This window comes from Gekko japonicus, unplaced genomic scaffold (assembly GCF_001447785.1).
Source record: "Gekko japonicus isolate JY-2015 unplaced genomic scaffold, Gekko_japonicus_V1.1 scaffold572, whole genome shotgun sequence".
Lineage (NCBI taxonomy): Eukaryota > Metazoa > Chordata > Lepidosauria > Squamata > Gekkonidae > Gekko > Gekko japonicus.
Genome location: NW_015167553.1, coordinates 372,033 through 393,999, shown reverse-complemented (window position 1 = coordinate 393,999; position 21,967 = coordinate 372,033). Strand labels below are relative to the sequence as shown.

At 43.1% G+C, this 21,967-nt stretch overlaps 1 protein-coding gene across 2 annotated transcripts in view; it reads right to left on the bottom strand.

Moving 5' to 3' along the window:
• Nucleotides 1-20,241, bottom strand: part of KIF21A (kinesin family member 21A) — a 152,720-nt gene extending 132,479 nt beyond the window's left edge. For both annotated transcript variants that reach the window (XM_015413713.1, XM_015413712.1), the window contains exon 1: nt 19,981-20,241. In XM_015413713.1, coding sequence (XP_015269199.1) covers nt 19,981-20,024 — 44 coding nt within the window. In that variant the 5' untranslated portion in view covers nt 20,025-20,241. The remainder of the gene's footprint in view (nt 1-19,980) is intronic.
• Nucleotides 20,242-21,967: the final 1,726 nt, after the last annotated feature.

The following is a 21,967-nucleotide window of genomic DNA, read 5'->3' as shown; positions in this document are numbered from 1 at the left end:
TGATCAGAGCTGGAATTAAAGGCCTGTGCAGTATAACAGAAAGTCCTAAAGATCTGAACTGGCAAATGAGCCCCTGAGCCCATTGTTAAGGTGAGGCGGGGTATGTATAAATAAATAAATAAATGCTCTCGGCTGATGCCAACTGAGTCCACTCACCTATTTTTCTGGATTTTGTGCCTTCAATTCCCTTTACCTACAATAAATATTTATCCTATCTTATGGTTTCTATTGTAGGCTGTTTTCCTTAGCCCATTTTAACACGGTCCTCTTAGCAGAGCTAACTGGTAGATCTAGGGGAATCTCATGTGAGCAGAGATTATGTCCCTGTGGAGCTCAAGCTATTGAATCCGTTACACTTTTTTTTTGTTTTCCTGCAAAATCTAGGACGAGCAAACAGCAATTACATCAGCTTTGCTTATGCCTACCTATCCAGCCCGTTCTGTGGATTATGAGCTATTAAACCTCCTTTTGGGGGTCTGACAAGAAGACTACAGGAACAGTGGCAAAATTAATTTCATGGGCACTAAAACACTGTGACCACGTCTTGAAACTATCCTGAGTGACTGGGTTCAGAGGACTGATCTAATTTTGATAGTGGGCTCAGTAAGATCTCATTTAATTTTAAAAGGTATTCGTTTTATGCTTTTATGATATAAACTTTTGAATCTGAAATGTGTGCATTATCATATTTTACTGAATATCTGTATTATGCCTAGCCTGAGTAAGTCCAACAAGCTGTTGAGCTTTACAGACTATTTTACTGAGAATAAACTGGAAAACTGGACTTAGAAGAAAGTAACTATGCTTAGGATGGCATCACCAGTGTAAACGTTAAGAGGCTGAGCTATGAGATAACAAGTTTTCTGTTCAAATCTTGCCTGTGCCATGAGTTCAATAGGTGGCCCCAGGTAAGCCATGTTCTCTCAGCATCACCACCACACAACACGAGGATCATAGTGGCCATCTTGCAAGACAGTTGTGAGGATTACAAGATAAGAGTTTACGAGAAGCCTTTTGAACACCTCAAAGAGTTACACAAATGCTATTATTACAATGGCCTAAGGAGGTAGGTAAACTCGCCCTCACTAGAGATTTTTCAGGTAGAGGCTGGACAGCCATCTGTTGGTAGGGTTGCCAGGTCTTACCTGGCTGCTGGTGGGTACTCCAGCCTGGGTCCCTGGAGCTTCTGGTGTGTGCACTTTGCACACACGTCACAATGACATCACCCAGAAGTGACATCATCATGCCATGCAGGGGACGCTCTAGCATTTGGCCAAAAACTGTATGGTCACCATAGAGCTTTTAGCCAAATGCCAGAGCGTCCCCCACATGACATGTCTAGCATGATGATGTCACCTCTAGGTGACATCATTGCACCAGGCACGTTTGGCACAACAGGGCTCTTTGGGGTTGGGGCTCCCCCACTGACCAGCTGGCCAGCAGCAGACTGGGGGCACTGAAAGGGGGGAACCCACCCCCATGGGTGGGGATGGCAACCCTATCTGTTGGGAATAGTCAACACTGGATTTAAGGAGCAAATCCATGGACTGAAAAGGGGATTGGAGAAGATGGCCTATAAAAGGCACCTTCTAGCTCTAGGAATATTATGACTACATTTTGTTTGAGAAAAATCAGGACTTCACCATTTTCTTCAGTCTGAAATCTAGCGATCCGAGTTGCTCCAAGAGAAAATTCTGTGTCTGAGTCACATCTACTACTCTCAGAGAACAGGAGAAAGTCACACAAGAGCACCAATAATACTTTCCCCCTAAAATTCTGGTACTACCAGGTTGATTATTGCATCATTTTTTTCATGCAGATGACAGTCACAAGATGCTTACTATTGTTCAGTGAGATTTCAAGAGTCAAGCTGACTCTGTTGAGGAGTCCAGGGCTCAAAAGCCTTGTTGTTTGTGGCGTCTCTCCTCTGCCCCCCACCTTCCTATCTGGTCTAATGCACTGAACCTGTTCCCATTTGGAAAGAAAAATCACGAGTCAAAATTTCAAGAACTCTCAGAATCACAGTATTGCAATAAATAAATAAAGATTTCTATTTACAGGAAAAAATGATCAGACTGTAATGATCAATCTCTAAAGGCAAGCGTGCCTGGGGTAAAAGAACCTCTGATACCTGCTTGTTAACAAGTACTTTGAAATACTGAAGCGCTCTGAACTGTAGATACAGAAATAAGGCAGTGTTTTGAAGACACGTTTCAGAAAGGCCAGAATGCCAGAGCCAGAAACACTAGGCTTGTACTGGGAAATAATTTTAAATCCCCACTCGACAGGGAAGCTTGCTGGGTGGCCTTGCTTAAGTCTCTGTCAATCTAGTCTACACCTCACATATTTGCTGAGACAGAGACTTAAGCTACACATGATGCTCAACTGTACAGTTTGTATTTTTCCCCTTCTGCAGTTTTCCCACTAAGTCTTCCCTAGCTGTTTCTTCCCCTTGGGAGATAAAAGTAGCCTGGAAGCAGTTTTAATATAAAAACTGAGGAGGGGAAAAACAGTTAAAAGCCTCCTCCTATTGTTCCAACCTTTCACTTTAGATCACAACCTCCCCAGGTGTATTTTGTAAAACAAAACAAAAATCTTCAAGGGCAAGCCATACATGATAGAAGGCCACAGGTACCGTGTTTCCCCGAAAATAAGACACTGTCTTATATTTATTTTTTCTCAAGAAGACACACTAGGTCTTATACCACAAATGCATAGAAATCCTGCTAGGGCTTATTTTTTGGGTAGGTCTTATTTTCGGGGAAACAGGGTAGCTCAGCCCTCAAGTCCTTTGAAGGCAGGGCATGGCACAAATGTAATGCACAAATGTTCTCTCATACATGTTTTTTTCTAGATTGGAAAGCAAGTTTCTCGACCAATGGTCTATGGCAAATAAATATGGATAAAAGCGAGTTGATTTTTAAAAAAGATTTCTCAGGTGGTATCATACAGATCAATCAGTATCAAATCAGTCAATCCTAAAAGAAATCAACCCTGACTGTTCCCTGGAAGGCCAGATAATGAAACTGAAGCTCAAATACTTTGGCCACCAAATGAGAAGGGAGCACTCCCTGGAGAAGACCCTGATGCTGGGAAAGATTGAAGGTCAAAGAAGACGGGGACGGCAAAGGATGAGATGGTTAGACAGTGTCATCGATGCAACGAACATGAAATTGAGCCAGCTTCAGAGGACGGCGGAAGACAGGAGGGCCTGGCGGGAGATGATCCATGGGGTCGCGAAGAGTCGGACTCGACTGTGCGACTGAACAACAACAAATCATACAGAACTTCCCAAAGTTGTTTTTTTTTAAGTGTGTGTATCCCTGGCTGTGTGAGACAGATAATGGGGAATGCTGTCTCTGAAGCAGGTGGTGTAGACCTACTTCATGCTGTGAAATCCATGATGCTGCCTGATGTAAGCCTGAAAAGCAGGGATTCTAGCAAGCCAGTTACCCACAATCTTTAAATTCTCAAATGTGGCAGAATTAGCGCTATAAACAGCTAGCTAATCTTGGAGCTTCTGTTCAGGAGTTCTCTGTTGCAGCTCACAATGTTTACCTCATACAATGCCTGTGTTATCTAATTTGTGAAATGAGGTAATACCTTGTCTTTCCTAATTCTACAGAGGTTAAATAATAAATAATCCTTCTCCAACCTTCAGGAACATTTTTTACATCATTGGCTGGGGCGTTCACGTATGCTGTCACAGAGCACTCACTGCTGTGTCAGAAGACCCCCTACAAAGCCTCTGCATTTGTTCTGCTGCTTTTGGGAAAGGCCAGCTGCTGGTTCACTTGCACTGAGAGAAAGGGCCCCCCACACCCTCTGCCTGTCTTTACAGACATGCTGAGCAGAGGAGCAGGATGGTTAGGCAAGGTTAGCAGTAGAGAGGATTCCTCCTTGGCTTGTTTCTCATTATGATAGACCTCATGGTCCTTGGTGTCTCCTGCCCCTGGTTTTCTTAGTCTGCAGTCCATGGTCTGAGATTTTATACCAGTGACATCATGCCACTGGCTTCCTGTCATATGACTGCAATGTCATATGCTCGCAGCCAGCTGGGTCCCACCCTGCTACCTAGCCATTAAAAGAAGATCCTTGGTCTGGAATGTTTGAAGACCACCATCCTAAACTTGCTAACAGTTTTTGTCCAATATTTTATACAGAAAAGTTATTTTTCTTCATAATGTAAACTATAATTTATCATTCAATTGGATACAATACCATATTTGCCGAACATTTTGCCAATATAGTTTTTCCTTTAATAAGCTATGTCAATTTTATCCATAAAACTTGTTTACTTCTGAGAGAAAATAATTACAAATCAAAGATTAGACCTTTCTCATATAAAAACTAAGTGCATATAATCATGAAGTATTAACAACATTGGAACCTTGGGAAGTACAGTCTGGAGATCATGAACTTTTACAGAATTTATAAATGGAAGCCACAATGCAAAAGACAATGCAACATATCATCAAAGCTTGCCATATCACTGAACAATATAATTTTAGCAGCAATATGAAATCTGACAGAACACAACTCTTTAAAAGCAGCTATATGAAACCATGAACATTTCCAGAAGTCTAATGCACATCATTTTCTACCATACATCTCCCACCACAATTCCATTAGCATGCATTTGATTGATCTGTGCTACTTTAGAAATTCCTCACATCTCTTCCTGAACGCTCATACTCAGCAGTTTCTTATATATATATATATATATATATATATATATATATATATATATATATTATATATATTTAATGCACAGATGTCTAGTTCAATACATGCTGGTCTGCAACCCCTACAATGGTATACTTGCTATAGTGTTAAACTTCTAGTAAATCTGGTGGGATGAAGAGGGGGGAGGAGAAGAGGCATGTGAAACACCATATGCCACAATAAAGCATTTACAAGCTAACACAGGGTCTCCCTGCATAATTCAGATATTTTAAAGGGTTTATTCCCTTGCAAATATGCTACGGTACATATCCCTTTTGCTATTGCCCATACTTGCAGTCTGCCTTTGTTTAATGCCATTGCCATAGTAACACCCCTGAAATCTAATGCCACATGTTGAAGGGACTCAATTTCATTCAATGGGCTTACATCAGTGCCTGGAAGAAGATTAAATTATAAGGATCAATCACAGATGAGTTTTGTTTTGTTTGTTTGTTTGTTTGTTTAATTTGATTTGTATCCCGCCCTCCCCACCCTTTAAAGCACTGAATTCAGAATCAGGAAGACTAAAAATGATGGTTAAATAGAAACACTGGGAGAAAAGAGGGGGCGAGAGAGAGCAGTTTACATGAAAGTACGGAATCATTCAAATGATGTCTTGTATTGCCACAGACAGAGATAAAATACTTCCAGGAGAAAGCAAAGTTATGCTTGTAAAAGTTGTGTCACAAATACTTAGGATCACCAAAATCTAAACACCTGCAGTTGTGAAACAAGTTTCCTTACAACCAAACTATGGACGTTACCAAAGAGATTTCTTATATATGATCTGGAGTCTACTAAACTGGATAGCCCAGGATAGCTCAATGTCATCAGATCTCGGAAGCTAAGCAGGGTTGGCCCTGGATAGTATTTGGATGGGAGACCTCCAAGGAATACGCGGGGCATGATGCAGAAGCAAACAATGGCAAACCACCTCTGAAATGTCTCCTGCCTTAAAAACAAGTGTAGTGGTCCATAATGCTAAAAAAGCTAGACATTCTGGCTGCCAGACAATCTTAGGCTATACCACACACACTGCCATACAATAATTATTAGTTATTATTGTTCAGCTGGGTTTTCATCCAGAAAAAAATCCTTTTCAAATATGTATGAGTTCAAGTTGTAAAGAACAAAAAGGGACTCATTTTTAACACATAATATATCAATGTAACTGCCACAAAATATAAGTGACAGGAGGGTATAGTAGTTAGAGTGCTAGATTAGCAGCTGGGACATCTGGATTCAAATCCCCAACCAGCCACAAAGTTTACTAGGTAACCTTGGGGCAGTCATCCTATATCAGCTTAAACCCACTTGCAAGGTTGTTTTGACGATGAAATGGGGAAAGGAGAATCATGTGTACCTTCCTGATCTCCCTCCATGCAGCACAAGATAAAAATATACTAAGCAGATATAAATGCCCCATGCTACATACTGCTTGCTGATACCCAGTATACACACCCATCCCACCATAATACCAATTAATCTTCCATCACTGCTTAAACATCTTACTGATACTTCTTGGTGCTTTTAGCCACCTACAAGCGGGAACCTGCAAGGACTTGTGGGGGGCATCTCATTTTCCCCCTCTCCCACTCTTTTCCTTCCCTGAAAGCCCTCCTAGCCTCTCCCACCAAACAGTAAACCATTTCTCTCCCACCAAACAGTAAACCTAACTTTATTGGCCCCTTTGTCTTCAGCTTTCCACTCCGAAACCTTGGCACCCTCTACCTAGGAAAACTATGGCACAGTTGTGTGGTACCAGCCACTGGGCCAGGCCCACTTGCATGGTAGGGAACCATCAAGGATTTGTAGAGGAACATAACTTTCCCTTGTATCCTCCTCCCCACATTATTTCCCCTTTCCCTCCTTCTGGCAACCCCCATTATTCTCTCCCCTTTCCCTGCCTCATTCTCGCCTTCTCAACCATTCACCATCCTACCTTTTATCTGCCTCCCATCCACAGCTATATTTATTATTCATTACATTTATACCCTACCTTTCTCCATAGTGGGGATCAAAACAGCTTACATTATTCTCCTCTCCTCCTTTTTATCCATATAACAACCTTGTGAGATAGATTAGGCTGAAAATATGTGATTGATCCAAAACCACCAGTCAGCTTCCACAGCAAGATGGGGATTTAAAATTGGGTCTTCCAGACCCTACTCTGAAGTTCTGCTATACCACACTGACTTCATAGGGTAGCTGCTGTTGAACAGTAGCAAGCAGCCAGGCCTAGTTGAGTCACGAAAGTTGGGTGGTGATATCAATGCACCCAGAAACTGGAACGCTGTGGCTATCTAACAACAGCCAGTGAGAGAATAAGTTCGTTAAAGCTATAGGCTTTACAGGCTTCTTTTATCATTTTGCTTTTCTTTTTTAAATTAAGATTTCACATTTTTCTGCAAACCTGGGGCATTTTTCAGGTTTGTGGAAAGATCTGTCTTGCCCATTCAAAGCTCCAGTCACCGGTTTTAAGTATCCTCAGATTTGACCATCTTCACTATTAGAATATAAGATAGCTGCCTACACTAAAAAATTGACCACGGATATGGTAGTACTCATAAGAGATGCTACTGTGTTGGTTTATGCACAGTATAACCATTTCCCTATGGATCTATCTCATGCCAGTGCAGCTTGTGTACTAATTCTGAGTAACTTAGGTGGAACTTGTTATGTGGGTCCTTCCCACCAATAATTGCCCAATTTCAGACTAGAATATAACTAGACCGCTGTTTCAGCGAGAAATCCTAAAGAAAGATTTAATTCCTATTGGACAAATGCCACAGTCAGGTCCCTAGCAAGATGAAGTGTACAGATTCTTTCTTCATCGTATGATACAACAGCCTGTCCACAAAATTACACTCAGTAAGAAGCCAAGCCATTGACTGTAATCTTTGCTCTCCTGCATTTATATAGCACTTTATGATTTATATCTGAATTTGTTATAAATATATTGTGAACCACTTTGAGGACTTTTTTCGTTAACAGATGTTCTAAAAACTGCCAAATAAATAAGTCTTCTGGATCTAAAGATGGCTTCTCAAGAAACATCCTTACAAGTACCAAGGCAGCCAGAATGACTCTCTCATTCAATGAGACATTTACCACTTCAGAGACCCAGTCAGGCAATCCTCTCTGGCTAAATACTATAAGCCAAGATGGATAATGGCCAGTCATGCATGTCTATGAACGGCCATTATCCATCTTGGCTTACAGTATTTAGCCAGCGGGGACTGCCTGACTGGGTCTCACATTTCTTTACATTCTTTGGCCCTAGCCAAAAAAACCCCAAAACATAAGACTGTGGTCCTATGACATTCTGCAACTTTCCAGCTACAATAATACAGTTCAAAATGTAATGGATTTGAAGCATTTTATCTGCAGAACGCTTAGCAAAAAAGGTCCCTTTTTGCACATCTTTGCACAGACACCAAGCGCACGCATTTCACTCCAACTACTGCCAAAAAAGGCATGATTATGTGTGAAGTCACACTCACTTTGAGTTTTCCTCCATTTCTGTCCTAGATATCTACCAACCTGCTTCATCAACACACCAATGTGCTGGACAGCCTTGGCAAGAAGGCAGAAGGCATCTGAGTATAATTACATTGTCTGTTTGAGTCACCTCCCCATACCACAAGATGATCAGGGCATGTAGAACAGCATCACTCATGTCTGAAGGAAACTCCCTAAGAGTTGTCAGGAATCCATCCAGGTCCACATGGCTCCTGGATTGGGCCACTCTAGTAGGTCCTGTAACCCTGCAGAGGTCCCAAGGCTTTAAATCTAAACATTACCAGGCAATGGCGAGCTAGACTCGGGTTCTTCGGGAGAGGACTCTCTGTCAGAGCAAGGGGCAGCAGCCCCAAAAAGTCCTTATAAGTTACGGAAGAGAAGGGGAAAGGAGAAGCAAAGGCTGAAGGACACTGAATTGTGCCTCTGAGAACTTTGAAATGGGATGATTGGGGGTACTGTTTTTAGACAGTTAAATTTTAAGCTTTAAAGGAAAAGTACCATAAATGTTTGACTCAGTTTATAATGGGATTAATGATGAGAAGACTTGATGTAATTAAGTAAGAGGATCTCCTCTCTTGGGTTTTTAGTTAGTAGTGGGTTCTTTACTTTATCCTGTATATGTAGTTTCCCCTCCCTTTTCTTCGGTTGTAGTTTTTGTAGTGATATAAAAAATAATAAAAAATCCCCTCCGGGGGCTCAAAAAAAAAAAAAAGCAATGGGCTGCCTGTGACTAAGCAATCACAGAGATCTCCTCCATGCCCTAACAGCACAAAAAACAAAATCAGGCTTATGACCTTAAAAATAATCAGTTTCTCATACAGACTGCAAGGTGTTCATAAGTGTGATTTGTAAAAACACCCCCCACACACACAAATAGCAAGCCACATCAGCAAATAAGTGTTCAAGATAATTAGGACTGCTACACCAAAACAATGTCATAAACTCTGTTGTTAAGACAGCATTAAAGGGAAAGCATGCCATCATTTCAGGAAACCACAATCTGCAGACAACAGACAGGAAATGTTTTATTTGCTGACTAGTACATGTGCATCACCTTGACCAGAATATTAAAACCAGAGGAGGAGGTATCTTTAGTAACAGGATAAGAATCAAGAACTGAAGGGGCTGGGAAGGGGTGATTTTCCATAGGACCTTTGTGAACAGGTGGCAGAAGGGGCTCTCAAATTAATAGAAGAAATGTAGGTAAAAGATGGCAAGGTTGTCAAATGAAGCCAGTTTGGTGTAGTGGTTAAGTGCGCGGACTCTAATCTGGGAGAACCAGGATTGATACCCCACTCCTCCACTTGCACCTGGCTGGATGACCTTGGGCAAGCCGTAGTTCTGATAAGAGCTGTTCTTGAAAAAAGAGCAGTTTCTGTCAAGAGCTCTCTCAGCCTCGCCTACCTCACAGGGTGTCTGCTGTGGGGAGGGGAAGGGAAAGGAGTTTGTAAGCTGCTCTGAGACTCCTTTGGGTAGTGAAGGATAAATCCAATCTCCTCTTCTTCTTCTAAATTGTAGCAATAAGATACACACAAGAAAAAGGTTACAATCCTAACCACACTGACATCAGCTGCACATACTTTTAAATAAAGTTGTTTAGGATCTGGAGAAAAATAAAGAGGGCAATACCATTTACCCTAAAGGACATATGCTCTTTATTTTTACCGTTCTTCAAGAACAAGACTAGTTTAACATCCGATATTGGACCACTTCGACTGGCTCTCCCAGGAGGAAGTCGACAGAATCTTGGCAGTGGTGAGGCCTACCACCTGCCTCCTTGATGCATGCCCTTCTTGGCTGGTGAAAGATTGTGGGGAGGGCACTCGGGTCCCTCTGAGAGAAATTATTAACTTGTCCCTTTATACTGGGACTTTTCCAGAGGCCTTGGAGAAGGCAGTAGTTTCCCCACTCTTGAAAAAGCCATCATTGGACCCGCCCAGTATCGAATTTGCCATTCCTGAGTGAGGTGGTTGAGAGAGTGGTGGCCGAGCAACTCCGAGCTTTCCTGAAAGACGCTTCCATCCTTTACCCTTTCCATTCCGGCTTCCGCCCTGGCCATGGGACAGAGACCGCTCTGGTCGCCCTGGCAGCTGGATCAGGGCAGGTCAGAACTGCTGTTGCTATTAGATCTAACTGCAGCGTTCAGCACAGTTGACTATGATCTGTTGAACCACCGCCTCGCCCACGTGGGAGTTCAGGGGATTGCCTTATAATGGTTCTCCTTTCTCCATGGTCAGAGATAGAGGGTGGCACTCGGTGAGAGGGTCTCCCCCCCAATACCCACTTGAATGTGGAGTGCTGCCTGCAAGGGGCGATCCTCTCACCAATGTTATCCAACATCTATATGCGCCCCCTCGCCCAGTTAGTCAGGAGTTATGGGCTGGGTTGCCATCGATATGCTGATGATACCCAGCTCTGTTACTGGACAGTCATCCGTCCTCTGCCCCTGACATCCTGGTCAAGACTTTGGATGCTGTGGCTGGTTATGGCAGAGCTGGTTGAAGTTAAATCCATCAAAGACGGAGGTCCTGTACCTGGGTCAGGGGGGAGTGGATGTGGGTATCAGACTCCCCATGCTGGAAAGGGCACCTTTGGTGCCGGCCCAGAAAGTGAGGAGCCTAGGAGTAACACTGGATGCCTCCCTGTCCATGGAGGCCCAGGTTACTGCAGTCGCCAGATCTGCATTTTTCCATCTTAGGCAGATTAGGTTCCTGAAACCCTATCTCTCCCCCCCCCAGGACTTAGCTACAGTAACCCATGCAATGGTCACTTCCAGGCTTGATTACTGCAATTCGCTCTACATAGGCTTACCCTTGAGGCTGATCCAGAAATTACAGCTGGTGCAAAATGCAGCGGTGCGCCTGCTGACAGCAACGCCTATGCGGGCTCACGTTTGACAGGTGCTCCACCAACTGCCTTGGTTGCTGGTTGACTTCTGGATTCACTTCAAGGTGTTGGTAGTAACTTTTAAAGCCTTACATGGCCTGGGACCAACATATCTGAGGGGCCGCCTCTTCCTATACACGCCGCGAAGAGCATTATGCTCTATGGACCAGCATCTCCTGGTTGTCCCTGGCCCAAAGGACATCTGTCTTGCCTTGACCAGGGCCAGGGCCCCTGCCTGGTGGAACATGCTCCCTGTTGAGACTAGGGTCCTGAGGGGTCTTCTTCAATTCCACAGGGCCTGCATGACAGAGCTGTCCCGCCAGGCTTTTGGCTGAGGCAGCGGGCATCCATGTATGGCCTCCCTGAGGTTGTTGTCACCAAGCCAAATAATATGCTAGGCAACCTCTCACAGCCAGCTGATTCTGTCGGTCTGTGATTATTGTTCTTAATGTTTATTATTGTATTTAAAAAATTTAATTGTATTTATTGTATTACTAATATTGTGTAACCCACTCTCATCCCGCTTGCAGGATGGGCAGGCTATAAATAAAAAATAATAAATAAAATAATAATTTCCCCCCACTTTCTCAGATCAGCTCCCAAATGAGCATCACTTATTTCTGAACTAACTAGTCCTCCTGCTATGTTGACTGTCTTATTTTCTCTCCTTAAAGTCAATGTTGGATCCCAAATTCAAATTACCTCTCCTCCATGGCCTCAATTTTTCAGGCCATTGTCCATCACTGGTAACATCTTGTTATACTTTGCTTACTTTCCCATATATCATTGGAGGCTACAATCTTAGGTGCAGTTACTAGGGTGTAAACTCCACAGAGCTCAGCAGGACTAACTTCTCATTTATCGTGCATGGGATCAGATAGAAAAAAAGCCCTTTGATCTCTATGCAAATCCTTTTTTCCCTCTTTGACACACCTACCTCTAGGCTGTTAAGTAATGCAGGAGAGCAGCTTGGGGATGTTCTGAATGGGGGAAAGGACAGACAAAATGAGGTGCCCTGCATGGTGGCAGTGGGAAATCCCCCAAAAGCATTTTTTCTAAAAGCATCTCCAAGTCTGAAAGAATGGAAGGCCGTGCATGTGCACTGCCAATTATGTTGGCTGCAGAGAGCAGTGGACAAGTGTGAACCCACAGCTGACCAGGCTGTCAAATCAAAGGAAAGCAAGCTGCCTGCCACTGGCTTCCCTTTATTCTCAGAACAAGATGGTGGGCAGAACTTGCAATGGGGGACATACAATCTAAGGCATACATCCTCTGAGTCCAGTTCCTCCCATAAAATCCTTTCAGCTGCAGTGCAGGCTTCCTATTTACAATTTGAAAGGACAGGGGAAAGTTGATCAGCTTCTGCCAGAATGACCCCAACCTGGGTCTTCTTGGCTTAAAAGATTCTGCAGAGGCCCTGCGCAAGATGAATCTCTGCCAACAGCCTGAGTACCCAGAGGAACATCCTGATTGCCACCAAGAGCATGAGTGTTACCTGGCTCATCTGGTCCACCAACTTTACCATGCAAAGCAGAATCTGTCAAATGATCCTTTAAGGCTCAAGGAAACTGCAAATCATGCTCACTCCTGTCTTCAGATTCTGAGAGTTTATCTGCCATTGCCTATGCACATTCAATCCTGACTCAGTGGTACTGGATGCTTTTTAAAAGGGGGGGGTGGCGTTTCTAAATTACTTTATTATATACTAACTACCAAATTATTCCCTCGTTCAGCATTTTTTTAAAAAAATATTAGTTTTCAAAGTAGAAGAAAAGAAAGACAATAACTACAAACAGAAAGAAACTAGCACATAAGATGCATGGAGCATGTACTCAAAATAGCTACTTGAATTTACATAGAAAGAATCAGTCTCTTATACACCTAAACCCGCTTAACTATTTAAAAAATTGAGCTTATATCTTAATAATTATGCTACACATTTTCTAAGGTAGTCCTCAATCCATCTATAGAGTCAAACATTTCTTCTTTTTTGTCTTGTAATTGCAAAGTTAATTTATCCATTTCCGCTGTTTCCAGCAGTTTGTAAATTATTTCTTCTTTTGACAGGACTTCTTTTTTCCAAAACTTTGCATACAAAATCCTAGCCATAGTTACAACATGTATAATCATATATGCATCTGGTTTCTTAAAATTCTCTGGAATAATATTTAATAGAAACAATTCTTGTACAAATTGTATAATTAGATCTAACATTTTTTCAATATTTCATGTATCCATATCCAATATTTTTGTTATATTACAAGTCCACCACATATGAAAAAAGAACAAGTATTCTGCTTACATTTCCAACATACATTTGACATATTTGGTTACCATTTTGCTAGATTTTCTGGCGTCATGTACAATCTGTAAAACATTTTTTATATATTTTCTTTAAATGGTATAGATTTTGTATATTTTATATTTGTTTTCCATACCTTAGTCCATTGGTCTAACTGTATATTGTGCCCTATGTTTTGTGCCCATTTAATCATTGAAGCTTTCACTATTTCATCTTGCATTTTCATATCTAGTAACAAGGTATAAAATGACTTCATAAACTTTTCATCTATATACAATAAAGTTTTATCCAATTCTGTAGGTTTTATCCAATTCATGAATACATTCATCCCTTTCTACACTACTGCTTGCTATCCATGCAACAGGCCAAGAAATGAAGAAAGCTACTGATGATGCTGAAGGAGATACAGGAAACACAGATGGCACAGAGCTTAAAAATCTGATGAGGCAAATGTAATAAGGAGCAGATAATCTAAAAACAGGAAGAGGAAAAAGGAATACTAGTGGAATAATACGATAAAAATGCATTTACTATACATAGACAATAAGCAGTCAGTTTTAATGCAGCTATATACAAATTTGCTTAAATATATTAATAAAGACCATGCCAGCTAATAAAGTAATGGAAGTTAACCCTTCATAATTCAGAGACAAATGCCACAAAAGAGGTAAGTTTATAATCAGTTTCCCAATAATTGCTACATTTTCTTTTCTAAGGAATAATGAACTGTGGTTATACTGAGATGTGCCTGCTATATCTTCCTGACACAGTCACAAGAAGTCCATAGGATTTTTTTTTTTTTTTAAGATCAAGAAAATAAAATGTTTTGATTTGTAGGAAATGTGCAGTTCTGAAGTCTGGTCCTTTATACTACAAGTTACAACAATGCAGATCCATGTCTGACCTTGAGCTCCACATTACCCCACCCCCTTCCTTAGACAAAAGGGCTGAGGCTTCTAAAGAAAATAACTGACTGGATTCTCTAGAAGACACTGAGGTCCTGTTCATACGAGCCGTTTGGGCCGGGAGAAGGACGGATCAGGGCCGGAGCAAACGGGCGCGATCCAACAGCAACATCTGGGGAACGTCGTGCTTCCGTCTCCGATCCGTTCCATCCCGCCCATACAGCGCAGCAAAAAAGAACCACCTCCCTAGGTGGTTCTTTCGGATGGGCCGCGGCAAGTGAGGCCGTGGGATCGCCGGCGCGTCCTTGTGCCGGCGCATCCCCGGCTCCTGGCCGAACTGCGCATGTGTGCGCATGCGCAGTTCGCCAGGCTCTCCTTCGCACCGTCGCATTCTCCCCGGCATCTGATCGTGCCGGGGAGCGATGCGCCGCGGCTGAGGGGATCCGTGGGATCCTGCCGCGGCGTGTCAAGTTTGGTGCGGCTCTGCTTAGCCGCGTTCCAGCCGTCCCGTGTGGCAGGGACCTAAGATAAGCATCTGTGATTTTTGGTGGGAGATCATTGCAAAATAACAGAATTTGGATTACACTGACTGGTCTGTAATAACTCGTTCAAGTTCACTTTATTCTTTATACTAGTCTGCATTGATACACAATATATATACAAAATTTCAGGAAATAATTTTTCCAAAACACAGCACTGATGTATCATCAGGGAAAATGTTCCAGCTTTGCCAATGATTGCAACCCTCAGGCTATCATCTTACACACTAATTATTCCAGAATATTGTGCATAATTATGGGGCAGTTAATGGTGTACCAGATATTCCTGTTGAGTAAAGCACTAAAGCCCTGAAAGGCTTTTAGAAAATAATCTTAGCAACTAATGTCAAACTCGCACAGCAACAATCATTCACTATTGTCATTCTCCAACATCTGACAATAGCTTAAAAGGATAAGCTGAAGATGAGCCACAATTTCAGCTAAAAGGTTTTCTATTTCCTCTGCATGTCTTTGGTCAGGTTAGCTCCCAGGAACAAACAGTTTCAGTTAACCACAATAAAAAGTTATCTTCATGTTATCATAGCACTTAAAATACACAATAGTAAACTTTGGAGGATAATACTTGTTTTTAATTTAAGCAATGTATATGCATGATCTTCTCTGTACACTCATATTTTGATTATTCTCCACGCATATAATTTGCAGCAGCTATTATCTTTGAGACTGGCCAGTTCAAAATGTATTACCTCTATTATCTGAGTCTACCGCTTTACCAAGTTACAAGCTTTATTTCATCTCACAGTCTCAATAAAGAGAGCTGTAAGATCAAGGTTCCATTCAAACACCTACAAGTGTTACCCCAAAGTGTATCCCCCAAAAGTGAAGGTATCACCTGATTCCCACCTCCTCTTTTCCCCTTTTATTTAAAAACAAGCACACAGCACTCAAAAGCTTACAGATACAGCACTGAAGGAGGAAGCTTCTTCTTTTTTTTTTAAGGCTCATACTCAAGACTTTGGACTTGCCCAAAGGAAATCTTTGGAGCTTGGTCCAAGTAGACTATTTCAGTGTTCAGAGCAGCAGCCACAAGCAGCATCAGAAGTATCCTGAAAACCACAGGTTTTTACACAGCTGAGTTACATGGTGGCCTCTGTGTTGTATCGTAGCTGCTTCTGAAATATTGTCACATGGTGCTGATATAGAGAGGGAAAATCTAAAACCATGTGAGCAGGAGAGTTGCATGGTGATCCAGACTACAGCCACCATCTCAATGTAAGTAATTATTTGATTACACAATATTTCCCTTCATTTGTGTACTGTGAACTCTTCTTATATCAGTGGTCCATGGGGTCGCAAAGAGTCGGACCCGACTGTGCGACTGAACAACAAAAAAACCATTTGTATCTAATAACCTGGACCCACATTATCTGAAAATGTATCTTGTCCCATACAGACCGAGCTACCAGTCAAGTCCATCTGCAGCACTGATGTCATCAATGCAGATTTTAGCCACTGCAGCCTAAACTGTCTGGGACCCAAAGTATTTTAGAGATGGCTTCCTTTCATGCAGGTTAGAAAACTAAACACTGAGATCTTCACTCAATGTCTTCCATGTGCCCCACTTTCAGAAGCACAGTGAATGGCAAGGCTAGTGACATCATATGCTGAGGTGGGACGACTGCTGGGGACCCAGGGATACCAGCTAGACTCACTGCTGCTGATCACCCATCTCACCTGCACGTACACACTCCTTGTGCCTGTTTACCTACAAGCACTCTGCCACCAGGGTTTCCAGCTTCATGTGCTGCCCTGTGCCACTGGGGAAAAGGAATGCCAATGGGGTGGAGGTGGGTGGGAGGAAGGATAGTATGAGTGAAGGCCTGGTGGTAAGCACAAGAGGGGTACTCTCTGACCAGCCCCCCCCCCCAAAAAAAACCCTGGAACTAGCTACAAAGGTAAGGGTCTTCTCTACAGCAGCCAAGTGAGGCTCACCTCACTCCATTTTAACTAGCATTTTGTGTCATTCTTAATGTGATACTATTTACTAGAACCTTTGATGGTCATGCTCCTTTTTAATGGTTTGGCTGCAGGCACTTTGAACAGATAAGAAAGAGAATTAGAGGCTGCTCACTGATTCCTGGCCTTGTTTCCAGTATAATTTTATTATTGTTAGAATAACAGAGTCTTGTGACACCTTAAAAGCTAATTAATTTATTGTAGTATAATCTTTCCTGAGTCAGAGCCCACTGTGTTAGGCACAAAGTACCACAAGACTTATCTTGGCTGCAACAGACTAGCACAGGTACCCCCTTCAGAATGTATTAAACATATTTTAACTTCTTCTGACCTGATCTGAGGGTCTGTTTTTAAGGATGGAAAATTGATTTTAATAAATATTACCACAAATATTTGTCTAATACAATCATCTATCCACCGGAAGCATGGACTGTGTAAATGCTTTATATGTTACATAGATTTGGTTTTTGTACAAAAAGACACCAACCTATACTGCTGCAATGCATTTCCTTTATATATAACTCCTGCCCAGCAGTGAGGGTGCTTACTCTAAAGTAATGAACACGAATAAGGGGCAGAATGAAATGTGACACCACGATGCTTTGGAAAATATTAAACTTTCACAATATGCATTCAGTTTCATGTCACTCTTTACTGCGTGCTGCCATTTTTATACGCTAAACTCCCTTATGAGGCAAGCACGATCAAGTCTGTAACTCATTGACAACACTCTCTGCATTCATCACAGCAGGTGCCTGTACAGCCTCATGAATGTGGCACAGTTCCACAGACCTACAGTGAAATCTAAATTCTGTTGTACCACAATGTCCCAGCTGCAAGATACACTACATCACTGCAAAGAATTTATTTCATTCATTCCACAGGATCATTATTTCATAGATACAGCAGCCTCTGTATGCCTTATAAAATGCATTGTTGCTACTTTTAGATCTTAAAATAAACAGAAACACTCTGACACATAAAAAATACCACACCAGCATGGGGTCACACTCCATAATGTCATACCAGCATTTTGGAGGGAGGGCACTCCGGTGACAGGTGCCAGCAAAATGTTTAGAACAGAAATATTTGACATAATACTATTGTGTTACCAACCTCCTGTTTGGGGGCCTGGACATGCCCCAGAATTACAACTGATCTCCAGAGTACAGAGATCAGCTCCCCTGGAGAAAATGATTACTTTGGAGGGTGGGCTTTATGGCATTATAACCCAATGAGGTCCTTCTCCTCCCCAGGGCCCCTACCCAAATCTTCAGGAATTTCCAAACCAAGAGCCGGCAGCCCTAATTAAGCAAGTAAAGAATACATCCTGATTTTTCATTGACAGATTCATACATTCATGCAGAGGTTTGTTTGAAATGTTAATCTGAGTCTGATCCCAAATTCTGCAGGCGCTAATTAAAGTGTGCACCCTGTAAACAATCACACAAAAAACCCTCACAAGACATAAAGGTGTGGTACCATCTATCTAGAGACCAAAACTTCTGCAGGATCGGGGCTTGCATCAATTTAACTGCAGCCACACCAGGGCCCAACTCCAGAACCCCTGAGGCAAGCTTAGGGAACTGTAAACTGAACTCTAGATTCATGTGTTTAACTGAAGAATTAGCGCTTAGCTCACTGTTTCTTGCTTTCACTTGTTTCAAGACTTCCAGTGAGAAAAAAACAACAAAGAGAAATGTCTTTGTTAACCTTGGAGGAGGCAGAGAAAGTAGTTGGCACAATCCTAGATGATATGCAAGTCCTTTTGTAAATGCTTCATTAATTTTTTAGTACAGTAGAATGATGTTGCAATTTTCCATCCCTGAGCAAAAAACCCTCCCATATCCAACTCCCTGGTTCTCCCCCACCCCAGTTACAGCCTCAGTTAGCCAATCCAAGACAGTAACAATAGCAGCCTCTACCCAGCACAGTAGTCTCTAATGCAACTTAGCATATTGCACACAAAAGAACACTTTTAAAAATATAAAATTGCACATGTCATCATCTCAGTCTAACTCCATGACAGGTATTTTATCACACAACCAGAATGGTGTGGTGGTTACAGTATCAGGCTAGGATGTGGGAGATCAAGGTTCAGACCCCCCCCCCCCCGTCACAAACACTAGCTGGGCGACATTTCTCTCTCAAATTAACCTACCTCACAGGGATGTTGTTGAGAGAATAAAATGCAGGAAGGACCAAAAATGTTGTAAGCTACTTTGAATCCCAACGGGGGAGAAAACAGGCCTGTAGCCACAGTGGGGCACCTGGGGGCATGCCCCACAAAACTCTCCAAAATTATAATAGTTTTCTAAATAGAAAATCTAAATTTAGCTGTGGCACATCACATTGTTTTTCTTATTTCTCTCTCTCTCACACGCTCATCCCCCTGCCCCACAGGATTTTCCAACGCCCCACCACCCAAAATTTTCTGGCTACACCCCTGGGAGAAAAGCTGGGTATTAATATCGGAATGAATAAATAAATCTATCAAAGACTAAAATCTGGATTGTTCCATCTCCCCGTTTAGGGGATACAAACGTGACCAGTGGCATGCCCAACCCAGCCGATGCATCATTAAACACGAAGATTAAATATGCAGCATCTGAAGGAAACCAAATTCCTCCATGCAACAGCTGCAAAGAGAGCCCTAACTGGGCAAAACAGCAGCTGAAGTCGAGACAGGGGGAGGCGGGTTCTTCCGTTATCCCGAGCCCTTCGAAGAACCGCCAGGTTTTGCCACACATCCCTTCCCTTTTTACATCTCCCTACGGCGACAGGACAAGCTGCAACGGGCATCTTTGTGAAGGTGGGTGGAGGAGGTTCCCTGCCTTTAAACCCTAGCGATCAACGGTCTTGCTTCGGATACTTGCAGGCCGTTAGTGATCCCCGCAGTCTCCGATGGCGCAAGGCTACCTGCCAAGTTAGCTGCGCGGCCTTTCCCAGGCTCGTCCCCCGGCCCCAAGCGAGTGCCATGTTCCCGAGCGTACCCCCCCTCCCCGCCCACCAGACTCCCAACTCCGCCTCCCCTCCGGTTCCGAAGAGCCAGCAGGTCGCAGGAAAGCTTCCCAACGCACCGTGAACCCTGAAGCCCGAAATAAATCCCCCCCTCCCGCCTTACCTGACAGCGACCCGGACTGAGCTCTCGTCTTGGCCCGTCGACATGGTTTAAAGGTTGCAGCAGGCGCGCGCCGGAGGCAAATAATGCACCATTTAAGGGCTGGATCGCCTAAAGGCCGAAAGGGGAGGCTGCGGCGGAATGAGACGCGAACGGCGCTCCGACGAACGGAGAAGTCCTCGCTGCAGCTCGGCGAGGGGAAAGCCGAAGAAGAGGGCTGCCTGCCGCTTCACCTCACCTCCACCTTCTCCTCTCTCCAGCCATTTTAGCTGACTGACTGAATGAATAGGTAGCAACAGCAGCGGCGAGGTTTACACTCCGCCCCCTTGGGGCTCTCGCATGCCCGGCCTCTGGAGGCGGAGTAGCGCTTGGCTTACCGCCGCAGCTAACTCTCCGCTCGCTGGCTGACTGGGACCGAGAGCCCCTTCCAAGCCGCCGAGCCCTACCTTCTTCCCCTCACCACCCCACCGATGGCCAGGGCCCCCGCAAGCGGCCAGCTTCAGGTTCTGGGCAGCCGCAATGCGGATCCGAGGCCCTTCTTCGCCACCGCCTTCCGCTCGCTTGCCTCAGCTCCCCCGCAAAGAGCAGAGCTGGCAGGGGCTGCTTCCCGGCTAGCCGTAGCTCGCTGCTGGTGCTGCTGGGGGTGGGGAGGAGCTTCCCTCTCGCACACGCAGAAAGGAGATGGATGAGGGAAGGACTCTTCCCTTTTACTGGGTTTATACTCTTTAGTGTTAACTTTTCATGACCTTATTCAGGAGAGGTTGAGAAAAAGATCGTTCTATCCTCTGTGCACGGTGTAGGTGGTGTCACTCACATGCCCCGCACGCTGTATTGTATCCTCCCTCTTTTCAGGCAGAATGGGTACATAAACCCCCTGAAACTGAAACGGGTCTCGTTTCTTTTAATTTTTTTAATGCACTGTTATCCCACCTTTTTGCAATAGAGCTCGGGGGCAGCTGTTGATTTTGCTATTGACCTTGTCTTACATTTTTTATATTTCTAGCGACCTGAAATATCTGATTTTCTCCTTCATTTTATTCTGAAACAACTGCCCTGATTAAAAGGGTATCTCAAAAGCTTGCACTCTAGTATGTGTGCTTCGGTTGGTCCTAAAAAAGGTATTACATGGATGGTGTAGTAAAATGCCCATCAGGCCAGAAAGGTGTAGAACAAGAGGTATACTTTAAAGAGCCAAGCTAGCGCATGTGTGAATGGACAGTGCAGTTTTTGTCATATGATCACGTTGCACATACACCCACTGCTGGAGAGCAGGCTGCCAGTATCAGTCTGCCTGTCTATCTAGTACTGCTCATACCACTATCACCTTAAGCAGAAATTAGAACAAAAAAAATTTAATCAGACCTTACTGAGTATTATTGTGCCTATGAATTTTGCCACTGAGAGGGTGACACGATCATTTGTATCTGATAGTAGCCATGACACCTGTGTTCACACATTTAGCAATTCTGTATCTTTAAATAAAATTAGTCCTCGACTCATTGAATATAGGGGACTCATTAATCATATGTACAATGGTTTTGATTGTATCATATGAGTATCTGCATGGTCTATTAGAGTAGGGGTGGCCAAACTTGCTTAATGTAAGAGTGACATAGAATAAATGTTTCCAGCAATTCCTAGAGCTACCCGTTGTCAGTACCAGATTGTATCCGGACATGACATCATTGTGCTCATGACGATGCTGCCCCTGGCAACCCTAGGTACAACATATTTTATTTGGAATGCTTAGAAGATATATTTTTGCAATAAAAACCCTTGTTTAAGAGATGTTGTGCTGCCTGTGACAATCAAAAACACTTTTTAAAATTAAATGTTGATTTGACTTTTGTATAAAATGTTCCAAGCAGCTTAGACTTCACAGTTTCCTCCTCACATGCCACATATTCAAGTCAGAAATTCTCTCTCATAAAGGTACACATTCTTTTCAAATGCAATACGTTATAATGTTGTTAAGCAAACTCTTAAGCTC